The following is a 21,010-nucleotide window of genomic DNA, read 5'->3' on the forward strand; positions in this document are numbered from 1 at the left end:
TCACCAATTATCACAACAATGTACTAGTAAAGTCTAGTCACATATAATCAAGTCATATTAAATGTTTGATTTCCTTTTTCAAATGAAGTCGCGAAAGAGAAATGAATAGTACCTAAACCGTCATAAGATACGTTGCTTTTTTCGTCGAATTTTGATTATGAAACGAACCAGTCTACAAGATCTGCGTCTCCGATTGCTGTATTTGTTTCGTTATCATTTGTTTTTTTTCTAATAGGCAAGTGATACGCCTTGTTTGCTTAACGTTCCAGTTTATTTATTTATTTTATTTATTTTTACTAAACAATATCCAAACAATTACATTGTACATAAAAGCCAAAAAACGGAACACATATTCAAACATAAACAAAGCACAGTCTGACCTATATAAACAAAAAATATAACAAAGTATTTATACGTAATATGTATTTATAATAAATTCTAAGTTCTAAGATTCATTGATCATTATAATATATATTTAATATAAAGGAAGAATAACAAAGCCATTATTAATAAAAGATATCAGAGTTTTTTAAATTATTTTTTAAACATTTTTTAGTTACATTAAATATATCTATTTGCTGGTAATTTGTGTTATAATCAGAAGGTATACGATACATGACTGAGTTACGTAAATAGTTGTAGACCGAGGAATTTTAAATAGTTTCTTTATGTTGTTTTCCTTCACCGTACGAGAGAGTGTTAAATGCGCACATAGACAAGAAATCGATTGGTGCACAGTTCGACAAAATTTTGCTAATGCACTATTATCAGAGGGATTCTGATGATTTCCTGGTTCGCTGTTCATAAGTAAACTTACGTATCATGAAAATGTTGTTTGCTTGTTGCGTAGGAGTCGAATATGTAGTTAAGCATCGGAGAGCCAGACTTCCGTCTTGTACCCGGTCGTGTCTTTGTTGTCATTGTATTGCGGAAAACTGTTGGCGGTGGGCTATTTGTTGTAGATGCTTCAGTAGCTCCTGAAAAACTTATTATTTTAAGGGTCTGATTCACAATGTATGGATAAAGTACCAAATAGCTATGCATCCCATAAGTTATTTGGAAGATAAATAGTGCTATTTGACACTTCATCGACTCCTAACTTATGATGGACTTTATGTGACGAATAGCGCTATCTGACAGTCGTGAAACACAACAATATAGTTTATCCTACCAATAAGTAATAAATCGCTAATTTGGAACTTATGCAGAACTTATCCGTACATTGTGAAACAGACCCTTAAACTGGAAGTAATTGCAGGTGAATTCAAGTACCAAAGTAATTTTAAATGCAAAAATTCTATTGTATATTGATGTGGTATGTTTTCTAACAAAGTAAGTATGAAAATTCAGAAGTATCAATAAATCAAAACTATATTCATTAAAAACACTTGGTAAAGCTGATTAAGTAGGCATTCATTGTTGCCATAAAAATGTACTGTTCAGAAAAAATAATATTCTAATTGATAGGAACTTAAAAAATAAAAAATATAAATACAATTATATAGTCGTACCGCCACGGTGGTGGTATATCGTGTACAATGGTAAAGTCTACCATATATCAACATCATATTTGCTTCATTCTGAAGAATATATATTTCTTTAGACCCTATTAATTCTTACCTGTGGTCGGTGTTATTTCAACGGCCGCGTTCGTAAGCAGGCCCATGAGTAACACGGCCGTCGTGCAGTGCATACCGCCGCATCCTACCCGCTCAGCAGGCACTCTGAAATGGAAGGTTTTTTTAAAACATCTATTTATTAATTTCTTTAATATTATAGAACACCTATTTCTATTGTTCCTTGTTAGTTTCAATTATTTATTGACATATATTTTTATTTGCTTAAGACAAATCAGGTCGACAGGATATCTAAGTCTACTAAGTATTTATATATTCCAGCGCCGTAAGAATTACAATAACAATAGCGATATTAGCGCAGTTACAGAAAAAAAATATTGAATCGATCGATTTCATTCAATAAGTAAACAAATCAATACTGTCAGTACCACTATTGAAAATATACACGCACATAAACCGCTTTTGATTTCTAAATTAAAAACTAGGACAAAAAACAACAATCAAATTCAATTTAATAGTAGTAATCAATACCTTTTAAGCTAATTGTAAGCGGGAGTAATGTGTTTGTATTGTCAGCTAAATAAAAGAAATAACATCTACATAAACGTCCATTTTCATTAAGGGAGGTGTGGTCGTAATAAGTTCGTGGCGGCTTTTGTATTTTTACACATTTATAGCGCAGTGCTACGCAGTAATTTGACTAGCGAATTAAATGTAACAAGGTGAAAAGTTTCATCAGCGTTATGGATATTTGATTTATTGAATGAACACTGTCACACTTTCGAAGTAAAGTGAGTTCGTCGTTAGATGAGACATTAAAATAATTTCTTAGAGTTCATTTAGAAGTGGGTGTAAGTACTCGTCATGCTATTCAAATCTTTTAAAATGAAATTAAAGTTGTAAGGATATATAGTTTTATATTAATAAAACAATTATATTTCAACAGAAAATTAAAAACCCATCAAAATATATAAGAATATGAACGATGAATAAAGGATTCGTCATTTTCATTGCCTATTACTCTTACTGTGTCCTATAAAGTAATATTATGCGAATTAATGGACAGCTAGTAAGTTATACATTTGTTAAATGTTACTACTTTGAATATATATAATAAATCTTATTACTTTGAATTTTCATCTATCAGATTGTAATAGTGCTGCCATTAGTTATATAATTCTGTTGGTGTAGTTGAGCAAAACGAAAAAGAATACTTAAATTTCAGGGTCCCCAAATCTAATAATTGTAATGCATAATTTTACTTATAACCGATAAACTTAAACAATAAATAAAGTTTAACTTAAAAAAAACTGAATATCGTAATTACTTTTTAATTAATGTTGTTATGCTGATATTAATATCAATAAATATATATAAAATTGTAGTCTTTAATAAAAGTATACAATTCCTCGCCCTATTCAAGACATTTCGGCCACACGTTAGTAGAAGTTACGAGTTTTTGCGCGTCACATTTGTCCAATGTGGCTACTGCCCCAAGGGACGGCCCAACCCTTTTAACTTATCGAAATGGAACGTTAACAGGGAAAAATTCACTTGCTAAAGTGCGTATTCTGTTAAGCTACGAGCTTTTCTTTAATTAAATACTACGAAAACTTACTTTGGAAAATGAGGTGAAATAATGTGTGCAGACGTATGTGCATTTTTTGTTACTAGAGTAAAAAGCATATAATCACAATAGTTTTATTTGATTTTAAACTTGGCTAAAAACAAATCAATGAAACAGATGCAGAAATGTGCTTGTTCCATGCCCCATATTAAAATAACACAACCTAGTATTTACAATTATTCTAGTAAAATAAATTGAAATATATATTAGTTTTATTTTGTATTCCGATTTCCCGTAAATAAAATATTGTTTCTTCAAAACTGTTCAAATGTTTTCACATACATTTGCATACAACGCGTAATGTACAAATATTCACGTATTTTTTTTTTGTTTAAAGGCATTTAAATCGAATATTAAGAAAAAATGAAATTATGAACGAAATATGTCCGTATAAATCATTATAAATGTCACAGTATAGAAATATAACGTGTGCAATCCCAGCTTTATATGGGGGAATACCCGTGTTATACGAGGGACATAATCGCGTTATAAGAAAATGCTTTATAAGGGTTCATTCCTATTTAAATGTAGAGTTCCATCTAAAATAGTGTATGAATTTTTAATTACATCAGAATAAACATTGAATCATTCCAGAAACTGTATACAATTTGAAAAGCGTATTCTTAAGATTAGAATAATTTAATAAATACGTTATATTACGCTAGTATAAAACGGAAATATTATTTACAGACGAAATTTAAATTGAGTACAGTTCATTAATTTTATCGGAGCGGGAGACGTACACCCAATCAAATAATTCCTAAATTAGTGTCGTTCAAACCAGCAAATTGAATATTTCTCGCAAGATATTCTTAATATAGAAAAATTCGATTTGCAGAGTCTCAATTTCATTTCTTCTTGTTGTGATTCTTGATGAATGAAATTTATATTAATTCTTAGAAACACGATATTATCAGATATATTTTTATGCGATATTTTTTTTTGCAATATTGCAATGATTTGATTATAATGAAGCAATATAATTGAATTGTATAGATATGTCACCGTAAAATTGTAAACACCGTTAGATTATAATCTATCTCGCGAGATTATAAACTGTCGAAAGATTGTGAACCTCAACGAACTGCTTACAATTTAACGTATTATTATTCGGTAGTTATATGAAATTGTTGGGAAGGAAAATTAATCTGTAATTGACCAAAGAAGTTTGAATGATAACTAAGTTAGTGTAGTACAATCTACCGAATAATAATACGTTAAATTGTAAGCAGTAAGCTGAGGTTCACAATCTTTCGACAGTTTATAATCTCGCGAGATAGATTACAATCTAACGGTTTTTACAATTTTACGTTGACATATACACACTTGAAACTATGTCTTTAGTATAAGAGTTATATATTAGGTCCTAACAATATGTGGATTGGCGTTTTGTATGGGAGGAACAATAAGTAGCTGTTTTTAAATAGAATATATTTAATTGCTTGAGAGCAGTGTTGGCCTAGTGGCTTCAGCGTGCGACTCTCATCCCTGAGGTCGTAAGTTCGATCCCCGGCTGTGCCCCAACGGACTTTCTTTCTATGTGCGCATGTAACATTCGCCCGAACGTTGAAGGAAAACATCGTTAGGAAACCGGCTTGCCTTAGACCCAAAAAGCCAATGGCGTGCGTCAGGCACAGAAGGCTGATCACCTACTTGCCTATTAGTTTACCAAATGACCATGAAACAGATACAAAAATCTGAGGCCCAGACCTAAAAAGGTTGTAGCGCTATTGATTTTTTTACATTTAATTGCTATCTATGCACTTTTGCCTTATAGGTAGTCAATTGATCCCTTTACTAAAAAATCTATTCGGAAGGGAATCAATAAAATCTTTAAAGGCGGTTTCGACTGACTCATCCAAATTTCGAAAAATTTCGTTGGTCCGGGGAGTAGGGGATGTCTTAGACATTCCAATTGAAGCTCCTCTAATTTGGTAGCAGTCTGTTGTGCAGTGTATCGTCAGCGTTGTCGTGAAGTAGCAGTTGTCTAGAGCAGTGATTCCCAAAGTGGTCTATATCGACCCCTGGGGGTCTATGACAACCTGCAAGGGGTCTACGTCAGCGAAAAAAATTTGGGGGTCCATGAAATGAAAATGGGGGTCCACGGTAGTGGATCTCAACACATACACTGATTGTACCTATTTACTTACATCATACTATCTTATAATATCTATACATATCAGATAAAAAAAAAATATTTTGAGTAGTTTTAATTTAATTTCAATTAATAAATGTATAGATTAACATGTGTTTTTACTTTAAGTTTTTAACACTAAACTTCACTTCAGTTAGAAATTTACAGGAAATTAATATCTTACCCGGTAGGGGGGTCTACCCAACACGGAAAAACATGGCAAGGGGTCTACGACACAAAGTCAGATGATATTACAAAAAAATGTAGTTACGCCGTAAACTTTAACTTCGACTATCGATTAAAAATTAAGGCAACAGTTTAATTAAATTTTCTTTATTTACGGCAAAGTTGAGGGAGTTGCTGGACTAATTTTAGTTTCGTCCTATACGACTACGTGACCTAAAAGCTTAGGTCAGACCGAAACTAGCTTAGTAAACCGAAATTTCATTAAACCACGCGGCCCGTGTTTAGGTTGTGTGATAATCTGTGTACTTCACAAATAAATTCATTACTCTACGTATTCTTAACTTTTAAAATGAATTTGACGCGTAAACATTTACACTGAATGTTATACATACAAAAACCAGTCTTATTCGGCTTGAGGTCCTTCAAACCATGACGGATAGATTTTTATATATTGATGATACGATAAAGTAATATATCGTGAAAAATACCGACACGCCTAAGATTCAATAATCAACGGTGTGTTTCAGGCACATATTATAATAGGGTTGTACTATTTTTTAATTCGAATTGATAGTTTTACCTATATAACTAAATTATACTTTGATTTTCTCTCGCGGCTCTGCCAGCAGTTAACCCGCAACTGAAAAAGCAACTTCTAAACTTAAACAGAACCAATCTCAAAACAATGATAGGGACAATTACGGGCCATAGTCTCCTTAACAAACATCTTTTTGTCCTAGGCGCGACAGACAGCCCCTTGTGCAGAGGCTGTTTCAGCGCAGAGGAATCAGTCACCCACGTAGTCCTGGAATGCGAGGCTGTAGCTAAACAACGTGCAGAAATCCTCGGAACAGTAAGGTCGCTCCGTGAAGTCTGCGAAGTACCCAGGAGGCTTCTGTACTTTTGGAAGGAGTTAGGCTGGCTTAGTTAGCCAGGACTTTACGCACAACGGAGCTACTAAGAGTCTAATTGCGGAAACTGAGTCCACAAACCAAAACCATAACCATATACTTTGATTCGTTTAAAAAATCTTACAGCCCTGCTGGATATACGCAAAACTAAAATTGAATACAAAAAATAATTGTGAACAATGCTTCATTATAATTCTAACATCGACCGTTTTAATTACGTCAACCACATCTCTCAGAGGAGGCTGCTACGAAACAATGTAGTTTTATTTTGTACAAAAGCACTTTGGATTTCTTTACTATTTATCTCATTGCTACCAGTTTTACCACATGGTTCAATATTACTAAGACTTGCCTTATTCATTTTTATTATGACGAAATGTTTTTAATAAACTTGACATATGGCTGCAAAACTTGGTAATTTACACCTAAAACAAAATACAAAATCGCCACCTATTAGCGAATGGAGCGAATGAGCATAGTTAAAGAAATGAGATATGATACGTCACACAAAAATAAGATTAATTACAAATACAATTGCCTTGAGTCAAGGCTGTAGTGGAAATGCTAGGCTGACCGGAAGTGGACAATAAAGGTAACTTTGTGGGAGGCTAAGGAGAAACAGGTATGGGAAGAAGAGATCAAAAGAATGTCTAGCCCAAACTAGAGACACATAGCACACGATCGAAGGAAATGGACATTTTTGGAGTAGGACTTTATATACCCAATGGGCCATTGTCGAACAAGAGCAAGATTATTACTATAATTTATAATAGTATTGTCTTTGATTAACATAACCTTTACACATTTAAAGAAAATCGCTTTTTACCGGATTAAAATTATGTATTATTATAAATTTACAACTATTTGACATAATAAAGTCACCGTGACCACGCACGCTGTAAAGCACGCGAAACGTCGGATAAATTTAAAATTATGTCAAATAGTTGTAAATTTATAATAATACATAACTTTAATCCGGTAAAAAGCGTTTTTCTTTAAATAATTTATAATGTAAAGTTATATAAAATAAGATTAATTATTACTATATTCTATGCATTTGTTATTTTACTATTGTGACATTTCAATATGTCAATTAAAGCAGGATGGTTTACAATAAGCAGCCGCAAGGTTTGCAGTAAATTAAAATTTTCCTGTAAATAAAGAACTGGCGATCAAAAAGAGCAAGTTTCTTGCCAGTACTTGTCACCCACTCCTCGCCCTTAATTTGGGCACGGGTAGTAGTTTCTTTTTATTTTTTTTTAAATTGTAAAAGTGTATAATATAAACTTGTGTTTATCATATACTATAATCATGACTTTAAATTACATTTATAAAATAAAATCCCCAACGAAGCATTATTAATATAGAAATTGAAATCATGCGTTAAACTTACTATAGTGTTATACGTAAAAAGAATGTGATGTGTAAACAATAAAATTCAGCCGAGTATTTTTGTATATTTTTTTAAGGAAACAACTTCTTGGTGCTACTACGTATTATTTCCATGAAAATCTCAATTGCCTGGAATTGGCATACTCTGACAAAGATCCGAACGAATGAACGAAATAACGAAATTTAATTTCGGTGTAGTTACTTTAATATCCAGTGACTCCCAGAATCAACATTGGGTTCGTGGGCCTCTTCACAGGATGTGTTCTGCCTAGGATTCTGCCACTAACATTGACCCTTTTTCGCACTCCTCTACTGCTTCATTTAGGAATAAGTTAAAACATTTAATGTCTTAAGCCTTGTATCTTCCTTGTTTTTTTTATAGCTGCTAGTTTGTTTGTCGTTCTCCTAATTTATAAATTTTGTGCTGTCATGTTTTGTGCTGTTTAACTTTGTATTGTATGTTTTATCAGTGAAACTTTTTGTGGATATGTCCAATGTGTTTATTTTACTGTATAGAGATGTATCTGTTTAGTTTCCTTAATAAACAAATAAATAGTGTTGATGTTCCAAGCATGTAATAAAGACTAGGACTTGGATCGCTACTAAAAACCTTCACTAAAATTACTTATCTGTAGGTGAATATATGACCTTTAGAGCCACAATATTTACATTTGAATTAACACTGGATATTTATAGATACTTAAAAAAGGGCAAAACAGACAAAGCAATTCATTTCCATGGGTAAAAAGAACATAATCCATACCCATATCCATCAATTTCAAGCTTATAAGCCTCGGTGACATAATGAGTCCTGACAACGCATTTGCTGACCCATTTCGAGTAATCACATATTTTCACACTTATCCGCACAGATTAGAGATAATGTAACTTAAGTATTTTAAAGCAATATTATTTGACGTAAACGCGAATTAGTTGCATTATTAATTAAATATAACCATATAATTCAAATAAAGATATTATGGCACGGGTTTCCCGATTCAAACTCAAACGCTCAGTACATGAAGGCAAATAAATATAATTTTATAATTATTACTATAATTTAACTAGAAATTGAAGCTCGCTGATGATTTTATTTAAATGTGTAGAACACGCGTAACCCAAAGAAATTATTGCTTCTTCGATCGTAATACTCAAATAGGACGTTCGTGCTTTTTATTAGTGTTACTGTTGAGGCTAGAACCCCCGAATGAGCCATCAGGGGGGGGGGGGGGGTTTATATATACATTTTCATGTATATATAAATTAAAACGAAGGAATATGAAAAATATGTAATTTAAAATGTAATAAAATGCGAAAACTTCGATTGTATTAACTTCTTCCTCAGACTTGTTAGGTAAGCATTATTATGTAAATTAATAATTTAAATTCAGTTTAGTATCACAAAGGACCGTATCGGAGCAGCTGTGATCGATGAGTAATGAGAAAAGATGCTATTCTTTTATAACGAGGTTTGATTAAATTATTTAAAATTTTTCTCGCCTCGTTTATTTTTGATCAAGAAGGACTATATTACACGACTACGTGGTCAAATCGTAAATTTTATAATTAAGATTATAAGTAGTGGGTTTTTTAATTTGCGACATGAACATCATTAAATACTTGTCAATTATTTTATTGCGTAGTTATTAAAAGTGGGCTTTTTACAACAAAAGTTTTCTTTTGCACTTGCAGATTTACGTCGTTTTTCATGAAAAATAATATAAATAAATATTTAATGTTGTAGAATATTATTCACTGGGAGTAAATAAATCTTTCTCAACGCTGAGAACATAAAAATAAATCTAATCCGCGAATAACCTAAAGGCATCAAAAAGTATTTTAGAACGGTGACCGGGTTCAAAGTTTTCCGATAAACAACATGTCAAACCGTCGCTTTTCAACCCGTGAATAGCGGCGGTTACTCCTTTGTGATATTTAACTTTAGCAATAACTACAAGACAAACGCGTTCAGGGCCTTTTGGTTTTGAGTTTCTAACTGAGGATTTCCCTACATATGTAAAACATAGCTTTTTATGAATACTTCTTAAAACAAAGAAACAAATACCCTATACTTGTTCAAATGAAATAATATTGCTAATCGTTTATATTCCGTCTGCACCGCATTGGACTGGATATTATGCAACTCCCAATAGCGATTGCCATTACAAAATTGCGAAATGCGTTGCGCGTCGGATATTAAGCGACCTAAATTGAATTTATATACAAAAACGTCTGGTACAAGAAGTTACAGAGTTCCGGCGATGGTCTATATCTTGACTTAATGATAAATTGTACGTGATTTCTCGTGTTGTGATTTCACACATCTTCTGAAACGTAATATAAAAATATTTTTGTAACTAAGTATAAACTTTAGTAACAAACTATTTTTGATATAAAAATTTCGTTTATAAACAAGACAGGTGTCTTCTTTATATATTTGGGTAATTTCAACTCATATAGTATTAGTTTTACTATCAGATGTGTGTACACTAAAACCCATATTTATATAATTATGTCAAAAGTGTATCTTAACTTTTATTCCAACGATATACTTGATCTCTATTTACACATTCTCAGTATGTATTCAAATACACATCTTTAAAATCACAGACGTCACGCTCATCTTCTTCAACTTCTATACTCAATTCTTTTCAATCCGAAAACCCCTTCTTATCTCAAAAATCACTTCAAATTCTTTGGTCCTTCTAACTTTATGTTACGTTCTTCTAATAGATGTTTATTGGAAATTCCATCCCACACTTCATCCTTCTTAGGCAATTCATTTACGATCTCCGCCATTAAGTTGTGGAATACGCTGCCTGACTCCGTACGATTGGCTACCTCTCTGTCATCTTTTAAAACTCTTCTGTATAATCATTTCTTCACCTTATCCTATCCTCATCAATCGTGACTTGTATAATTCTTATGTTTCCTTTTACATCACTATTAGCTTGTGTATTTGTAAGATTAGCTTTTAAGTTTTTAGTTTGTTATTAAATTTTTTTTTGTATTACTTTAGATTAAGGATTCTGCACTTCTCGCACGCATCATGTTTCTTTTTTTTTAGTTTTTCTCTTAACTAGGGTTGCCTGGAAGAGATCGCTTATTAGCGATAAGGCCGCCCGTTGCATCCCTTATAATTTTCATGTATTGTGTTTCTTTTATTTGCAACGAAGTGTAAATAAATAAAATAGCATAAGTTAGCAAACAAAGTCTATTTTAGAACGTAATACTCTATTCAAATACGTCGGAAATGCTAAGTTAAAGTAGTTTACGTTGAATTGAAGCCGACGTGAAAGATGCAAAATAAAATCCATTCACGACTCGATGCATCCGAGAACTTCTCAATGTAGTGTACGCGACAGCTACTTAAATAGATGGTGTAAAATGATCTATAGTCGGACCTTTCATCACCAGTTATTTCAGTCTATTCTTAGATCTTGCTCCATTTATTTGATCGCTCAATGTACCAATGATTTTATGAAAATTTTAAAATTTTAAAATATGGGTAATGGGAAAACAGTCGTGTTCGGATCAATTCGGGTTGGTTATTAAATAATTTAATCCTTCAAGAACAGAGCGTACCAATTCCTAAAAGGCCGGCGACGTACTTGCGAGCTAGAAGGCAATGTGAGTGTGACCACGGGCGGCGGTATCGCTTAAGCCGCATATCGCATCAGATGAGCCCCTTGCCCGTTTGCCTTATATTAATTTTTTTTAATTGATAAAATGTGAACTTGTGGTAATTTATAATATCTAATCAAATTTCACGTAAAATTTACGTAATTCTATACGTCATTTAAAAATTAAGTATATAGTCATTTAAGTACGTGCCCTCTGAGATGAAGCTAAGAAACTCGTCGGGTATTATTTCCCACAACGTTCCCCAACGTTTCCTAAATGATTGGCCTTTATGAGTAGCTTAAGTTTATGATTTCTATTTATTTATCGATAGTTCTTCTACTTCACGAGACATTACAAAAATGCGTATATGTAATGTAATTATGTGTAACCAAATTTTAAATTAAAAGGATTAATTTTTTCTAAAAAGGAAGGACAAGCAAAAGTGGATTCTTATTTTTATAAATGTTTTATATAAATCGACTTTCCCTCATTACTAAGGCCTAGATTCTAAATGACTCATATTACGAAATTTAATTAAAAGATTCGATTTTTAAATTTCGTGTCAGCGGAAATTATGGTCTCTAAGGTTTAGTGCTTAATTTCCGGCCACAACATTATATTTAGCTCTCATGTAAAAACACAAAATTGTTCGGCCACCCGCCTCAGCGAGCTTTGCTGTAATGAAAAGGAAACGAAGCTGAGCGCGAATGTCCCTTGACGATACATCGTTCACTAAAATAGTTTTCAAAAGCTCTTTTATGACGAACTTCATCCCAGCTGAGCAATTTACTGAATGATTCTTTTAGAAGTTTCGTATTTTGTTTTAGGATTTTCAACTTAACGACGCTTATGTCAATAGAAAATTGTGTTATTATATTAATTAACCTCAACACATCTTAAAATACCAAAATATTCAGAAACAAGGAGCCATTAAAAATTAATAGAACTTTACGCGTTTGTCGATCGGTTGCTATAACAACAACCATTCGCATTAATTATTGAACAAATTAATTAGGCCTCAAAGTTATCATCAACCATAAAATTAACACTGTTCGACACGTTCGATTTCAGTTTATGCCAGCATATACACGAAATGGTGCAATAAAATCGCGAAATGTTGCAACTGTTGAAGATAACGCCAACTATAACGGATGGTTTTGGGTTTATAGTCCAAGCGCCGGTTCCTGTCATTGTCAATAGTATTATTTTAAAGCATTTCAATCTCGACTATATTTATCGTGCGGTATAGAAATACATGGCTACTGACATATCTTAAATAGTCTAGTCGACAAGTTAAAAATGGTACAAAATAGAGATACTGCTCTAAAAATTATGTGCGATAGCTCATTGGATCCGGAATGATGTCTAGAAAAATGTGCCAAAAGCATAAAATAAAGAATCTTTTTTTGAAATTTCTTAAATATTAATAGTTTATTAAATATTGGCAAAAAACGAAATGCCATTTTTTTTCATCTTTAATTGTTTATAACTTTTGCCATTTTTGATGTGCTAATACACGCTTTTGGCACATTTTTCTAGACGTAATTCCGGATCCAATGAGCTATGGCACATAATTTTAAGAGCAGTATCTCTATTTTGTACCATTTTCAACTTGTCGACTAGACTAAAACACATTCAGCCATCTTTTAAGTATCTCGTCCATTCTTCACCCTTGATTTGAGAACTGGTAATACATACTTGTAAATGAAGAAGGTAAGTTGCTACCTATATGAAGGAATACAATAATATCGCACTTAGAAATTGATATTTTAACTTTATTTTACATGTTTCCTGTTCCTTTACGGGGTTTCGATTTAGTCTGTTCAAGGCATGAGGTTTAATGACTTTATATTCTTTATTTTTTTTATATTCTTGCATAAGAGGCTTAATTGGCCTATATTGTGTTTTTAATTAAGGAAAGGGTATATATACTATAATAACGAGTCAAATACAACCCTTAATAATTATTTACCGGTTTCAAAAAAAACAATTCTCTAGTCTTATGTCTAACCGCTTTAGATTAGACTAAGAACTAGATATAATCAGTTCCTATCAAATTTATTGTATTATGTTTCCCTAGCAATCTAAACTCCGTTTATAAAAGTCATCAGTAATCACTAACCCTAGGTCTACAACATTTGTCAATAGATACAATTGTATGCAGTTGCAAACATCTGAAAAATATTGTTGCAAACACCAATAACTCTTTGGAAAATACGAAATTGTGCGATATTTCTTTTCCGTTTTTCTAAAAGCCAAATCCTGCTCTTTTTCCTCTATAAACACAGGTACGTTTGTACGTATGTCGTCATTATTTGTTCGTTTAAAGATGCACAAATATACATACCGTCTGAAAGCACTTGACCTTACTGATTTAGGAAGTAGGAGATTACGAGGAAATCTCATTGAAACCTATAAAATCCTCACTGGCCACTATAATGTTCCAGGAATTGAGAAGCTCTTTATTTTAAGTGAAAATACACATTTGAGGGGTAGTTCTTTAAAACTTAAGACCACTCAACACAACACAAATTCCCTAAAGAACTTTCTCCCAAACCGTGTAGTGGCCGACTGGAATAGGCTTCCGGAGAGTTTGATCAGTGCACCATCTGTAAACACCTTTAAAAATAGACTGGATAAGTTTCTCCAAATCCCTTAATACACACGCATCAGCTTATTAAAAGCTGCCAGTGTGTTAAGTAAATAATAATAATAAATAATAATACCGCGTGCCTGATTGAGATGATACTAGATCCGCACACACTTAAATAAAATAGAATAACCAGCTCAGACCTTTTCGGTTTGGACTCCAGATTTGAGTATCTGTTTAGAGATTATATTTTGTACTAATAGCACGCTAAAATTATTCTTTTTACACGCTTTATATTAGCTTCACCTGTATGTATGTATATATGTATGTATGTATGTATGCATGTAACCGACTCCTTTGGACTCGATTTTGACCCACTTTTAACGGACAGATTTAATTCAAACTTTGCGCACCTGTCAAAGATCGATGACAATGCAATAATCCGAAAAAAAAATTAAAAAAAATTAACTAAAAAATAAAAAATTAATAATACAGTAGAACCTCTATAAGTCGAATATCAAGGGAGACGCCAAAAAATTCGAGTTATAGAGTTTTCAACTTATGGAGGATTGGACACCTGACACAAAGCAAGCAAACACGTGTTTCCATGTCATAAATTTATTATTGTATACTCCTAAATGTTTTCTAAGAAACAATAGTGTACTCACATTGTCGGCAAGTTCTTAAAGTCGATAACTTATTTTTGTTCGAACAATAGAGATAATAAATTCCAAATGATCAAGTTGTAAAGGTTGTAAAATAAAACGTTCTTATGTTCGAGATACAGAGGTCAAATTTAATTTTTCGAGTTATAGAGTGAAAATATGTACCAAAATGGCTTGAAGGGACTCGGTGATTATTTCGATTAACAGAGGGTCAAGATTTCCAGTTATGGAGGTTTTGGTGTTTTAAGGGAAGGGAACAAAATATTTTTTCGAGATTTGGAGGTTTTTGACTTATCGAGGTTCGACTTAACGAGGTTCTACTGTAGTTTAAAAAAACTAGAACACACGCTTTTAAAGCACATCAAACTAAAAAGTGAAAAATAATTCTCGGGCGCTCTGTGCCATATTTTTCGTCTATCGACCAACCCACGCTTTTTCACAATAATACCAGTATTTTTTGTTCATTACCATTTTCAGCCTAAATTAGGAATTATTTTTCACTTTTTAGTTTGATGTGCTTTAAAAGCGTGTGTTCTAGTTTTTTTAAACTATTATTTATTTAATGAAAATGTGCCGCACACACCGCCCTGCACCTTTAGGGTTACAGTATGGTAAAAGTACAATTTATCGAACATTTAAATTATTTATATATCACGTTCACTGCGTAACAGGCCGATATCAGCCTGCCGCGGTATTTCCGCTGGTGCGGACGAAGAAATCTATGTCCCTCTCGCTGGTGCGTAACGATTATCTCAGGTGTTTGTAAAAATTCGACAGGGACAAATATATATTTCATCTTGCGGTCAAAATTGTAGGTTTTCCCCATCAAAACATAACGGCAGGCTTTTATCGACCTACCACGCACTGACGGTGCTTTGCATCCGCTGAGTGCGGCAGTGGGCCTATTTCAGCCCGCCCACCCAACAGGCAGCTGGCGACCCGATACCGCACAGAGCGCGCGCCCGGTCAATTAGTGTTGTGCTATCTAACTGATCTAACGTAGCGTTCGATAAAATCAACGATGGCAAGCAATATAAGAAAAATACAAATTTTGGAAAATAGAGTAATAATTCTCCTTGCAGTTATTGACAGTGATAGTGACAGCAGTGAAGAAATATTTTCCACAAAGAAAAATAAAAAGTATTTCTGTTTCCAAGACAGGCATACATAAGTAAAAAAATACATTTTCAATTCTTTTATGACAATTCTGTTTTCTTTTCGATATCCCCTTATTTCTCTGTCCCATCACTACTAAAAATATAATCAAGTGCGGTTCAGGTCGACATCGGCCTGCCGCTTTTCCTGCTTTATTGCTCATTTCCTGTTTGCCAGATCCCGGGGCGAATCAAACCTAAGGAAGTTGGGTTCAAGGTCATTCTAACAATATAAAAAAATATATTATACATTATGTTTCCACAAAGTTATAGCAATTTAATCTATCCTAGTGCTGTTGGGTCTAGAAAGACCTGCCACGCACCGGCAGAAATATCATTGGGGGCGCATTTTGGCCCGCCGCCGCACCTGATTAAGAATTATGATTTTACTTGCTGCAGTGAACGTGATATACTAAAATAAATTGGAATTTAATAACTTTTTTACTTCGATATAAGTCTCCATTGTGTCTCCATAGATTTATTTACATAAACCAACTGACTAGTACCTAGTAGGGCAGTAGTGTATTAGTAGAGTAGATTATTAACTATTTTTTAATAAGGTTGCCTAAAGGTCCCTATTAGCGATAAGATTATCCAATATCCTGATTATTCGTGGTAAAATCAAATAAATAAAAACAAAGGATTGTTGTTTAACAAATTACATCAGTTTTTCTTATATAACGCAGGCTTTATACACACGTATACATATAAATATCGAGTATTCTTTTCAATCACATTACTCACTTCAGCACAAATAAATATTTTTTCACAAACAATATTATACCTCAATTCAATTTTTACGATACTCGCGTCAATATAGCATTTGTTTCACTAAAGAGAAACGAGAAAACCTTTATAGGGCATAGTGAGCGTTGGAATACCCAATCCCTTTTTAGATGCCAATTTACATAATCAAAGTTAACGCTGAAGCGTATTCATATTCGAAATTCAATTCAATTTACTGAAGAAAAATACGATACATTCTGTTCGAAATTCAAATCTTACGGAATCGACACCAGACACCCTAATGTAACAATCTCATTTGAGAGCGCCTTAAAATTGTTTATCTATGCGAAATTAAAATAATATTAATGCTTTAATTTTTGAAGTGAAACTTCTTTATCGGGGTTGGAAAAAAATTTAGTGTAACATTTTTTGGTTACGCGTCACATTTTTCCGTTACGCGCCATCTTTTGAAGTGAAACTTCTTTATCGACGTATGGGAGAAATTTTGTAGCAGGTTACGCCCCATGTTGCTTTTTGAAGTCAAACTTCTTTATCGGCGTTGGAAAAAAATTTACACACATTTGTCACATTTTTCGGTTACGCGCCATCTTTTTCTTGTCCCTACCACGGTTGATCCGAAGAGATTCGAAGCCATTAGTAACAAAAATATATAATAACGATAACAACAATAGTAATACTAATAATTCTATTACAATTAATGAAATTCTGTAATAATCTTAGTACTACATAGTAGTACAGTAATAAGTTAAAATGAAGTAATTGTATTTGTATTCATGTCTATGATAATAAAAGCCTTTTGTTAAACTTTATCTAATTTAACTATATTTAACCAATTTCTGTAAAGTTGCATATAGTAGATCATTTATCGAAAAATAAGGTCAAAAAGAAGTTTTACTTCTTACGTGTGTACACCTAGTACACGCACACATTTTTTGTTACATCAATTTCGTGTTTTACTGTCGCACCCTTCATTTCTGAATCCAATGAGGAGCGTCTCATGTGAATGCTGCAGGCGATCGTCCTCGTAGACGACGGTTTCACGATTCACACACGTCACACAGATTATCATAATTTTATTTGCGTAGATCCTCCCACAGCTCGTTAACACCTACTTCCCTCATGCACCTCGCGGATTAATGTGATAAGGCCTATAACGGCCTTAACTTGGTCGATTCAGGGAGAAGGAGATAACCAAATTGCCTGTGCTGAGTCAAAAACCCGTTGGTAGCAAAGTATCGAAATAATCTTACATCACTTTAAACTGGTTTGAACTGGTTTAGTATGGTTATATTTTGTTTGCAGTCCAATGAAATCCCAAGCATCCAAGTACAACAGGAATTAAACCTTAAAATAAAATCAGAGAGCTTACTATTTTTGCCACGAAAAGAAGAAAATGTATACCAACACTATCAGGAAGTAATAGTTATGAAACTGAGATTAGGTTTACTTATATTTACTTAACCCAGTAGCGATCTGAATATAAAATAAGGATAATTAATCAACACCTAACAAGTTAATCTAGTGAACGCGCCTTTGACAAGGGTAAGGTTTTCATTCAATGATTCGATATGAACAAAGCCACAATTACGCATAGCAAAATTGGACCGAATTTGGTAAACATAATATTAAAGGAGTCTACATTACGTATACATAAATTCATTTTTTCTTCAGTATTTTGTTTAAAGTAATTGAATGAGTACTATATTGTTGAATTTCGGGAAGTGATCTATTGTTTTTTTTGAAGTTATACTTCTTTATGGCCGATTTACATTATCTTAGTGTTTAGGAGAGTGCACCCTTCATTTCTGAATCCAATGAGGAGCGTCTCATGTGAATGCTGCAGGCGATCGTCCTCGTAGACGACGGTTTCACAATCCACACACAGATTATCATAATTTTATTTGCGTAGATCCTCCCACAGCTCGTTAACACCTACTTCCCTCATGCACCTCGCGGATTAATGTGATAAGGCCTATAACGGCCTTAACTTGGTCGATTCAGGGAGAAGGAGATAACCAAATTGCCTGTGCTGAGTCAAAAACCCGTTGGTAGCAAAGTATCGAAATAATCTTACATCACTTTAAACTGGTTTGAACTGGTTTAGTATGGTTATATTTTGTTTGCAGTCCAATGAAATCCCAAGCATCCAAGTACAACAGGAATTAAACCTTAAAATAAAATCAGAGAGCTTACTATTTTTGCCACGAAAAGAAGAAAATGTATACCAACACTATCAGGAAGTAATAGTTATGAAACTGAGATTAGGTTTACTTATATTTACTTAACCCAGTAGCGATCTGAATATAAAATAAGGATAATTAATCAACACCTAACAAGTTAATCTAGTGAACGCGCCTTTGACAAGGGTAAGGTTTTCATTCAATGATTCGATATGAACAAAGCCACAATTACGCATAGCAAAATTGGACCGAATTTGGTAAACATAATATTAAAGGAGTCTACATTACGTATACATAAATTCATTTTTTCTTCAGTATTTTGTTTAAAGTAATTGAATGAGTACTATATTGTTGAATTTCGGGAAGTGATCTATTGTTTTTTTTGAAGTTATACTTCTTTATGGCCGATTTACATTATCTTAGTGTTTAGGAGAGTGCTTTAGTACAACTTGAAAGGCAAGTTCTTTAGCGTAGCGTTTACTAAAGCAAGTAGCGTTTACATGTTTCAACTAAAGTACTATCCTAAAGCACTCTCCTAAACACTAAGATAATGTAAATCGGCCTTTAGGCGCGTTATGAAAAATTTATGAGAGTGAAATTTTACGATGCGCGCGCACCGTGACACGAATTTAACAGAATGAAGTTAGTGGCGCATGTTGGCATGCACGCCGCCTCTGTTATAATATTTATTCACATGCTTTGAGTTTCTACATTTAAAACCCGTGTTTTCATTTTGTTTTCATTATACAAGTGCGAATTTTATATTTGCGTCTGAATTATAATCAGAAGTGATTTAAATTGAATATTTAAAGCAATACTAATATTAATATTAGAAAATAATAATAAATATAATATTAATAAATATTTATTTATTTAATTTTTCAAATGTAAACTGAACTTTTTTGACTATAATGACTCCTTTTCCAGTCTTTGATTATTTAATTGTAATTAATTATCTGCATGCAATCAAAAACTATTTTTAATAATGCCATAGAAGTATTCTCACGCGCGTACATAGGTACACCCACCCTTTTTTGTAATTTTGGTTAATTTATATGTATAAACAATAAAAAATATATTTTGAAAAGTTTATGAAACTCTCATTAACGATAGCGATATTTTGGCCTCAGTTTAAAAAAATATTATATCGATCGATATAGTTAGCGATGATTATGTGATTATGGGACTAGTTTTAATAAAACAATTTATCAGCGTTCTTATTGAAGTAATGTAATATTTTTATCGTATTTCGTTTCCCTCATAGCCTATTCAATATTAATTTGTAAAATTTGTCAGAATGATAGATGTTTTAATAAAAATAGTACGTTTGTAATATGGACTGTTTAATATTAACGACGAATAATATAGCGGTTGAATTTTTAATTTAAAAAAAAATCGGTTGTCTGTAAAGTCGGTTTACTGACGATAGTTGAACGTGACGACGTCACGAATCGCTCACTCAAGTAGGAGAGAGACAGATGTCGAACGCTGAAGAGCGCGGAGTCCGATTGTGCCTCTCTGTCGCTTCGCACTCTCGCTTGCACTTCAAGCCTTAAATGGAACGCCTCAGAGCGAGGTAACGCCTCAGAGCGAGTTAACGCCGCATGAGTCATGTGTTTTCGTGCGTGCAGCCGGCTCCATCGATTTATAAGACGTTGTCACGTCAAAAAGAAAATAAACTTTCACAATAAAGTCACCTTCTTTGTTCACCATCACCAGCCTGTGTTTTGGTTCTTTTATTACAAAATAAAGTATGTAAATTATTTATGTGTGTTTATGTAAAATAAAAAAACATTTTTATTTACAAAAATATTATGATTAGAACTGTTTTAACGATTAAATTATTAACGTTGAAGTAATGCAGTAAAATATCAAAGTATGATTATATAAATATATGAACATTGAACATTTACGTACTATATACGATTAATTTGTGTGTATTATTGCACCGTGCAAAAAGCGATATTGGTAAGAGTTTTAATTTTCGTTACACGAATTTGATGATACTAATTATGCAGGAGTCTTGGGGGACCTTCATTGGAACGACTCCAAGTGATTCTTGCTGCCGGAAACGCGTCTAAGTATTAAAAAAAAATTAAGTTTTGTGTAATGTATTAAAATTTGTAAACAATCCACCATTTTCTACTTTTCTATTGGTTATAAGAGATGTGACATTCTCTTTAAAAAATAGCTTATAACCGTTGTTCTTGTGGTTTTTTCGTT

At 33.0% G+C, this 21,010-nt stretch overlaps 1 protein-coding gene across 1 annotated transcript in view; it reads right to left on the reverse strand.

Annotated features, from left to right (window-relative positions):
• The window catches only part of LOC125053606, a 51,418-nt gene that overhangs the window by 24,400 nt on the left and 6,008 nt on the right, over nucleotides 1–21,010 (reverse strand). The window contains exons 2-3 of the mRNA XM_047655032.1: nucleotides 1,621–1,724; nucleotides 818–977 (exon numbers count right to left, since the gene is read on the reverse strand). Coding sequence (XP_047510988.1) covers nucleotides 818–977; nucleotides 1,621–1,693 — 233 coding nt within the window. The 5' untranslated portion in view covers nucleotides 1,694–1,724. The remainder of the gene's footprint in view (nucleotides 1–817; nucleotides 978–1,620; nucleotides 1,725–21,010) is intronic.

Source organism: Pieris napi, chromosome 11 (assembly GCF_905475465.1).
Source record: "Pieris napi chromosome 11, ilPieNapi1.2, whole genome shotgun sequence".
NCBI lineage: Eukaryota > Metazoa > Arthropoda > Insecta > Lepidoptera > Pieridae > Pieris > Pieris napi.